This window comes from Magallana gigas, chromosome 3, assembly GCF_963853765.1.
Source record: "Magallana gigas chromosome 3, xbMagGiga1.1, whole genome shotgun sequence".
NCBI lineage: Eukaryota > Metazoa > Mollusca > Bivalvia > Ostreida > Ostreidae > Magallana > Magallana gigas.
In genome coordinates this window covers 26,807,182-26,817,181 of record NC_088855.1, presented here as the reverse complement: position 1 = coordinate 26,817,181, position 10,000 = coordinate 26,807,182, and the positions used below count along the sequence as shown (strand labels likewise).

General features: G+C 35.0%; 1 protein-coding gene across 2 annotated transcripts in view; it reads right to left on the bottom strand.

Moving 5' to 3' along the window:
* LOC105327152 (uncharacterized) overlaps positions 1–10,000 on the bottom strand; it is a 29,101-nt gene that overhangs the window by 2,040 nt on the left and 17,061 nt on the right. The window contains exons 3-6 of one of the 2 annotated variants that reach the window (XM_011427464.4): positions 8,721–9,146; positions 5,722–5,853; positions 2,828–3,006; positions 1–2,013 (exon numbers count right to left, since the gene is read on the bottom strand). The exon at positions 1–2,013 is cut by the window's left edge and continues 2,040 nt beyond it. In XM_011427464.4, the coding sequence (XP_011425766.1) occupies positions 1,459–2,013; positions 2,828–3,006; positions 5,722–5,853; positions 8,721–9,146 (1,292 nt within the window). In that variant the 3' untranslated portion in view covers positions 1–1,458. The remainder of the gene's footprint in view (positions 2,014–2,827; positions 3,007–5,721; positions 5,854–8,720; positions 9,147–10,000) is intronic. The other variant, XM_011427465.4, reaches the window with a different exon arrangement.

The following is a 10,000-nucleotide window of genomic DNA, read 5'->3' as shown; positions in this document are numbered from 1 at the left end:
ATAAAATTGTTTTTTTTTCAAATAATGCCATTTCATTGTGCAATACGGAACACTAACAATTAAAGTCTGCAACAAAATCTCACAAACCAAGGACATTGTACACGGGGTAACAATGACAACCATATTTGTGTCCAAAAATGTCATATCTCAAAACTGGCATTACAATCGTACTTTTTTGTACAATTTCTATCAAACAATATCATTACAACCATACTTATATTCACATGTATTCATACATAATTGCCATTTTTCTTTTGTTAAGACAAAGATTCTCTTTAACACAGTGCCTGATTTGAATATCAAACTCATGAACATGACATTTAGGGTAAACCACTTTTGATATAAGATACAAAAATACACCCTGCTACCAGCTAATCAAATCAATTTTTTCAAATCGATCTTATTTGCTCTGATATTAGAATACTTGTACATATTGCATTTACGTTCAAATATTCTGTCTCTTCAAACTTTCATATAGCAGGTGCATTTTATGAAAAAATGCAAAATAGTCTAAATTGCATGCTGACTTAATGTAATAAAGAAATTTTTTGTAACTTCTCTTTTCTTCCAAGTAAACAAGTTAAAATGTTACTAATACTGTTTATAAAAAATTACAACAAAATTTTTCATTGATTTCAAATGGTTACCAAAAATCTACAAGAACTCTTTTCTCTGTGTAATTTCATTTCGTAAAATCTTATCTGAACGACAAAGAATAAAACTCAGGTCATGTGCTCATGCTCACGAATCAGTCCACTGAACTACAGAGTAGTTGTCCTTTGAGGATATTGTTTACTGTACAAATACACACTCCTCTGTATTTTAGGTGCCTTAGATATATGAAATCATATACCATGTGCTCCAACAAAACAATATACACCATTGTATTAATGCTAACTGCATTAGACTTACTGAAAGATAATATATTCATATATGTATCATAGAAGAGACCTAGGAAATAAGTGGAGATCACTTAGGACAAAGATCGAGTTCACAGTTGTGTATTCTTTCTCTCTTCCTCTCCGCCCTCAAAGTGGATGCTTTTAACATCCAGTGTGTTGTTGCTACTGGCTACAGCCTGTCTTTGTGTGATATACACAGAAAGCAACAAGAACAAATTAATTAATAATAAGTCATTGAGAAATAATGGCTGAGACGTGAGCCCTCTAAAGGAAGATGACATCCAGCATGTGAAACTAAACAAGCATTCACTCTATCACTGTTCCATATCACAACTAATTCACTACACTGAATGCTGTTGATGAAAAGGACTTGGGTGTTGACTCATTATGGCTTCAATCAATTCTGTTTTCTATAAAATAGAGCCAAAAAAAGAGAAAAAAAGGGATAAAAAAGCAGGATAGGCTCATTCACTTAGTGTTTGACATAGTTTTGCCAGCCTGCCAGTTACATTCTTCAGAGTGTCTTTATGCACAGTATATTTCATCTAAAGAGTTGTCAAACCTTATCATCAGATGTATTATATAATGTATGATAATTAGGAGGTTCAAAACTGGACGTATGCAACTCGTGGTGAATGGGCGCATTCCCACGCATGTTGCTGGCATTAGTCCTTGATACAGAAGGGTCATAGTAGTGATTGCTGTTTGACATACTGTACGACCGAGACAACATGTCGCTGGACGTTGTTCGGCTGTTTGGACTTCCCCCAACTTTCAGTGGAGAATGGCCGACTTTATCAATGGCAGAGGCAGAATGAGAATAATAGGGAGGCGGGCTCTCTTTATCATGCACAGTCCTGTTGGGTGGGGGTCTAAAGCAATGTTGGTAGCCGTCTGATTTACGGAGATATTTTAAAGTCTTCTGACTCTGTTGATACCCTTCCTCCCCATCTTGTGAGATGGGTATTTGTGGCGGTAAACTAATAGTCATGTCAGCTTGCATTGAATGTTTTTGTGTTTGTCGTTCACGGAGCAATGCTTCTTGAGGATCCGAAAATTCTTGACTGGCTGATACACAGGAAGTAGATGTTGCTGCTCCACCAAAACCACCCTACAAGACAGATCAAACATGTACCAAACAGTTGGCATGCTATCTGCTACTTATTTCTTATATTTATTCTTATTTTCAATTGGCTGTTTGTTTTGAAAGGCAATATATAATATATTCTAACAATTCATGTCTGTTTACAGCTTACATGGTATTTTTCAAATTGTGTTACACGGCACGTACTCTAGCTAAACTTACACTCGTGAGAATTTCATACTGCTTAATTACTTTGGTTTTTTGCATGTATATGATACCAGACGAAAAAAAAATGAGATGGAATTTTTCTCCCCCCCCCCCCCCCTTTTTTTTTTTTTAAAGAAACATGGTAGATGAGGAAAATGATGCTGGGATTCCGATATACAAAGCCACAGTCAGATGTGCAGCTGACAAGGCTCACAAATATTTTATATGGCTGCCATCAACTCCTTTCTTTCTCCCAGAAACAGATATGATTAGTGCAATTGTTTCTGAGGACACTCGGTATCAACAACCAAGACTAACTTATATCTTTGTAAAGAAACAAAAGAATCATTAATCAGGGCTGATTAACAACATCCACATTTCTTTGAAATCAGAATATGATGCACAGGGGTCTTTAAGCAAGTGCCAATAAGCCAGCATCTTTAAGGAAGTGCCAATAATCCAGTGTGCCAATAAAGAATAGGTCTGTACCAAATATCAAGTCAGCGTCATTTGAGTTTGAAAACCAAATGCACACAGCAATGACAGGATTGTAGACCAAGCAGTATACTCCCACACTTATAAATATTAGCTAGAGCAATGTGTTGATTACAGTGATTTCTTAATCAATTCAAACCTCTGATACTTGGGATCGGGGCCTCAACTGTCGGTTTTCCACATCCCCATGGTCGCGATTCGTCCACCGGCGCAACATGCGACGAGTCGATTTACACGGGCTTGCTACACAGATCAAAATGGCCAATACCGGCATTAAAGTAATTGTCACAATGATGACCACAACTCGAGTTACTGTCGCTGTGAAAGAAAAAGAGAGAAATATTACAACATATTCAAGTATCACAAAAGAGGACCAAAACCAAAGGGGGTGGGGAGGGCTGTTAAATCATAATATGTAAAAGTTTTCCTGTTAATATATTTTTCTTAATCACTGAAGTGTTGCATTATCTAAGAGGAAGAACACTTGTATTTAACATATAAAATCCTTTGATGAAAAAAATCTATGCTTTGTATTTGTACACTGGGGCTTGTAAACAACAGTCTCTAACATCTTCTCTCTTTGTCATATAAAAAAATCAAACCCATCAACACCACACATTTATCACCAGACCAGACAGATTTCTTCATCCTAAGTGACTCTCTAGGTCTCTAGCTATGTAATTAATGATATTTAGTCTAGACATTGTATTCCATCCTTGGTACATTTTTCACTATACAAAAACCTAATTAAGCACAAAGACGGCTAGCCAAGCCTACAAAATTCTTCTTTATAAACCTTCTCCTAGAACAAACCATTAACATCAAAATAATTTTATTGGAATGAAAATGCTCCACCATTGTTAAATATGAAGACACTACCAATTTAACCTTGCAACAAAAGATTGATGGCCAGCTGGCGGATTCTGATACTCTAACAACAAAGTCAGAAAATTACTGCTGTTACATGATGAAGATTTTGACATCTGTGTTCGTTTTTTTATGACATGACCGCAGAATGAACCCATGACCTTGACCTTCAGCTCTACAGCAGACACGCTTCAAGTGTCAAATTCAATTTTACAATACTGTGACACAAGATCGGCTGTGCCTTAAATCAATACTTGGGCAATGACAGACGATCCCTCTTCAGTTTCATCTTAGCACTTGAGAAGTAAGCTGCTCAGTGGATGTCAAGTCCAAACCAGGAACATGTCTTTCAACACTATGCAAGCCCACTGTGATGCAGGAAGTTATAATGGCTCAAACTTTTCCAATATTTAACCATGTGCTCGCTAACATGTTGATGAACCTGTATGCTCCATCTCTTAAAACAAAAATATTTATTCAATCATGCATGTTTTAGACAAAATTTCCCTGAACTCATATAAATAACAGGCTTTACTAAATGCCTCACAGCCAATTGTTACCAGCCAAGAATGTAATAGCGAGTGATTTTTTTAAGAGGACAGAGGAGAGGTGGTGGTGATGGTGGAGGGAGGGAGAAGAAGGGGGAGAAATAACAGGTTTAATTGATTTCCCTACTACAGATAGCAGAGGAAATTAATTAATTTGTGTGGATTACCAAAACAATGAATTTCATTATCAAATAAGATGAAGTGAAAATGAAAACAAATTTCTTTTGAGACTTCAGCGCTTTGCACATCAAATTTTTAAACAACAATAGCTGCATGAATATCTATGAATAACAATAATGACATACTCCTTAAAAAAAAACATTTTTGACTATTTAATATTCTATTTTACAAAGTTTACTTAATTTCTGTCACTTTTCAATGAAGTCGATTCAACTTGGGTCAAAAGAATCTATTCATCCTTCTCTTTGTTTCGCAGAACATATCCCTTGATCCTTTCAGTTCGTAATCAGGGTGTCTAGACAGAGATGTGGAGTTTATGAACAATTGTGATGTAACTCTCATTTGGTCCTGTCAGTCAGGTGTGGCTGATCAATAGGATAAATACAGCGTACAGGTTAGTCTCTGTCAGAGTCCGCACTCTGCAAGGTCTACTGTATTCACACTCACGATCAATTACACCAATCCGAACAACCTCTCTCTCAGACGTTATCAACAGATTAATTAGAACAGAACTAATAAATCTGAAATCAATTTTGACTTCCTTGTAAGAAATAATTCCAAATAGATATTGTTAATCCCAAATAAGTGATCAAAAACTTTTTGAATTTGTACATGCATGATTGTGTCATCAAATTAAACAATAGGATAAATGGCAAGGTTTTAAAAACTATCCTAATATATCTTTAACAAATAATCAACTAATCAACTATTTATAATTTATTTATAACTTATGATAATCATAACACTCATCAGCTAGAGAACAAAAATGTACTCAAGGGTATAGATTTGAATGGTTACAGTATGTCAAAAAATAATTCATCTTTCTGGAAAGACAAATTCAAATTTTTCACCCCTAATTTTTTTCAACAGTGCGATAAATTTTTGCAGTGGTTGAGGTTCTGATATTGTGTAGATATCAGCGATGTCATCATTAACAGTGACAATTTCATGTAGAGTTTTGATGTTGTAATGTACAGATTTTGTTTTTTTCATTTATGCAGTTTTGAATATAAAAACAGCCTACAATTGGATTAAAATTGGACCAATGATAACCGATTTGTTGAGAAATATTAAAAAAAATTTTTTAGCTGCAATTTCCTTGTTGGTAATTTTTGTTGTACTTATATGGTTTGTAAACGTCTGTTAGTCATATTTTCATAGAAACAGCTATTTAGAGGCCCAAATTGAAGGAAACTTACATTATGGATGGTCTGAACAATAATTGGTTTGCTATATATTCCTTAATATTATCTTTCTTCTGATAAATTACATTTTTTATTTTAATCATATTTATCATACAGGTGGGATTATCATAATAAGAGGTTTTGGCAACAAAATTTGGCAAAAATACAGCTCATATTGCTTTTAGTATGGATAAGTAGAGTTCATGAGAGCCTAGATCCAGGTGAGTTACATGGCCTTCCTTTTATATACTTACTGGACGCTGTGCCTACAGAAGACTGGGGACAGTTGTTCTCATCTGTCTTGTCCTTGCAGTGATATACTTGATCACAAATCAAGCTCTTGTTTTCCAGACAGCGGGTTCCATCACAGGTAAATACACAATTATCTGAGAGAAAGAGAGAAAGGAGAAAAAAATATATACCTCTGAAAGGTAAATTCCATTGCAATGTATCTTAAAACATACATGTATTGAAATATAACAAGTAGTACATCAGAGGAGAAGTAATTTATCAATCAGAACAGCTGACTGTATCTATGATCCTTGGATTACAAAGCCTTTTAAATAAACACCAACTATCAGTTTACCATATATGTATCTGATAATACACACCAATGGCCTTTAGTGATGTCATAATGCATTAAATTTTCTTATGTTCACCATAGTTTTAAAATACGTACAGTCTTGAATCATCTGATTGGTCTGAATTGCATGGTAATACACAGTCTTCAGTACATGAAAAAGTTAGGAATCTTTATTTTTTAACTTTATGGGAACATATATGTAGGACTCCAAAGAGCGATGGGACTCTAAAACTGATGGTCATGCTAAAGTCCAATGGTTTGCATGCAGTTGCCAAAGTCTGATGGTGTGACACGCCAAAGTCCAAAGGTTTTAATTAGACTCACAACACTGACAAGAGCACAATTAGTATTTCCTTAATGCGTATTTTCTTATTTGTCTGTATGTGTCACTATTAACTACATTCAAACTGAATGAGTGTAAAGAGGACGCCTTCTGCTTATGCATTATTATTTCAATCAAAAAGCCTCTACCCTAAGTTCTCTACATGTATCTTGGATGTGATCGTCAGTGACTATTTTAAAGCACATTTTAAAAGTGCAACAGGTACTTGGACCAATATGTACATTTTTGTTTATGCTGTCCCCTGTCACAATTATGATGAATGTTCGGCCTTTACCAGTACCTGTAATTTGCACCTCGCTTCAGCAGACAAAAACTGCTTGGACTAGGGCCATTATTCTCCTTTTTTTCCTCCCTTTGTCAAAAACATATCCACCAAATGTCTGAAGAGCCTGCCTCTTCTATCGTGTTGATTTTGTAATTACTACTACCACCTTATCTATGACGTAGTCATGACATGACGTCACAAATGTTGTTATTCTGTCATTGGACTTTGGCGTTCGCATTGACAATTGGACTTTGGAGTCTTACATATACGATGAGTGTCTACCTTTTTTTCGACTTTATGGGTACATAATACAGGGGTAGGTACATGATCAAATATATCATAAAGCCCTTCCAACTTTATGGTAGATTTGATGTGACTGCCCATGTCTATTCAAGCACTGACTGCTTATTTTTGGATATCATTGGTCCTAAAACACACCAGGCTGTGCTGTTAAACAAATTGATCACTGCACATTAGTGCAGTATGATAATATTTCTGCACAGCCTGGTCTATTTTAGGACCAATGATATTCTAATATTTATATTATTTTCATTGTTTATTTTGAATAAATTATGTCCCATTATTGACACTGGGGTCAAAGTTTCAAAAAATTTGAGTGTAAACTGAATTGGAATATTTGTAGAGTAATATCATATATTGTAGCAATGCTAAAAAGATTTTTCTCTGTGTAGGTGGGTTTTTTTTATCCACTCTAGGGCCCTACTGATGTTTTGGCAGTCATAGTTACAGCAAAATTGAATCAACAATACATCTGGATACCTGTATAGCAATATATCACAAATTGTAGTTCTTAAGATGACTTTAAAAAGATTTTCTCTACATATTTCAATAATAAACTTTTTTAACCCTTCCTGGGTCCCCATATTGATTCTGGGGTCATGATCTGAACAATTTAGAATCTACAATATATCAGGATGCTTGCACAGTAATATCACAATTTGGAGCATAACTGGTAGTTTTCACCTCCAGTTCAGGTGATCTAGCTAACAAAGTAAATGACACTTAATAAATAAATAACTAGCTTGATTCCACAATATTCTTAACTTTTCAGAAATTATATATTCCACTTTTTTAGCACATTAGCGTTCCCCCAAGGATTTACATCCTCGGCAAAAACAGACTTAATGAGAGTTTACTTTTTTACTGAAACTCAAAACTGAAGCATCCACGAAAATACATACCCACGAATAAACAAAAAACCTACAATCCAAAAAAATTGGCCCCCACAAATTTAAATAATTCAACAGTAATTACTAGATCCTTTTATAAAAGTTTCACACAATGCATGCCTTTCGTTGAAATATTTTTGACACCTAACCTCAATCCTATATCAGACCTTTATCCGATACAGGGATATATTTATAATGACATGACTAACTTTGAAAATAATGTACACTATCATGGCTTTAAATTAATTTCAGAATTAAATTACGCCCTTATGATCTACTGAAGAATAATTTTAAAATTGTTTTCTGTTTATTCCTACGATGAACTTCAAATCTCTAAAACTGCCCATATCTGACTCTGGAGGTCATGAATTTGAATAACTGAAATCTGTCACAGGAGAATTGGTTCTTTAAAAGATTTTAAAACACACTGCCTTATTTCTATTCTTTCTTAATAATCTCCTATTGGAAAAAGTTATGACCCTACATTTGATCAAACTTAAAAGCCCTTGTTGTGTAAACCATGGTAAAATTGACTCAGTGGCTCTAGTGAAGTTGAAAGTGTAAAACGTTTACAGATAGATGGACAGGCACTGGATAAAAAATGATCAGAAAAGCTTACTTGTCTAATGAGCTTTCAGGTCAGGTGAGCTAATTATATGTTTATAGCATTTATTAAACCTTCCAAAGCATTTAAAATGATTTTTGAATCTACCATAATGTCAAAGGACAATACTAACACTATAGTAGGAAAACTTTTAGAAGCCAATTTAGACCGAGAGCACACTAATATGTACACTACGTTTTCCGTATATCCTTTCTTTGGTTTGGGGTTAGGGGTGTTTAAGATGGAATGTCAACACAAAGATACTTACTGAAACTCTGGTGAAAATTTATATCCAATGTGAAACCACTTTGTTCATCCTCTACCCAGACATATATTATTTTTAACACATTGGATTTAAAATGAAAGACATGAGGGGTTTGGTAATTCTGAGATTTGCAAATCCTGCTGCCGACTAGACCATGGTGTCCTTGAGTCTCGTCACTGATGGTCAGTTCTGGGGGTAAGCAGGGCAGCAGATCCTCGGGATCAGATCCCACTTGATTACGCTGAGCGTGTGACACTGTCCCACTGACAATGGATTGGAATCCCACTAGGTCCGTGAAGTTGAGGGCAATGATGTTACTGTCGGGAGGAGCCTTGATCAGATATTCACACTTGTCATAACCTTTCTTCTGGTAGTCTAAGGACACCACATCAATCTTCTCTCTCTTAGAGTATGTGAAGCTGCAGACTGCTGAAAGGAAACATTATAATGTCAATACTTTATACGTACAGAATAAACTGCCAAGTACTTAACATTTAAACCACAATCCTGCTACCAGATAAAGAGCAAAATAGATGTTTTTTACCCCTTACATCTTACAGCATCCATTTTATCAACAATGAAGTTTTCTCAAAAAGAAGCATGGTCTCATTGTAGTGAAGTTATCCCCAATTTACAGGTATTACATGTACCAGTATTAAGAAAAATAAATAAGTAATCAAACTTGTATTTAAACTGATTACTTTTAGCCCTAATTCAGTAAGTTAGCAGCATCAGCCTCAATGTGGTATTGGACAGCTCCATTTTGTAAGATTCAATTTTTCAAGTAAGTTTAGTGACAATTAATCTATATTTGGGTCCTTGAGAAGAGGACATTTTCGCAACCACTACTATGAAATGTTGATGTTTCCTTTATTATCCCCTTTGTTCAAGGGCCACATCCTTACTTTTAGCTTTATAAATAAAAGCCTTTGGGCCGAAGATTCTCTACAGTAATAAATCATAAATTTCACAAATTGGCCAATTGGTTCTTGAGATTATCGCCCAAATTCTAAAAATTTCACACACACTGCACTCACAGATATTTTGTTCTATTTTTATCCCACCTATACCTATGTTTTTTAAAACACAGCACAAATAAAAAATATACAAAAAAACTCATTTAAATTTACACCAAACAATTCAAGCAATCCGAGATTAGTGCCTTTGTCGCCAAACAGGCGAGACCAATTCAAACCAATGTCAAAACTGCAAAGGTAGTTTGAACATTCTTTTTTTCCTGCCCTTTATGCACTATATTTGTTATCTTGCTCCACTGAAGAAAT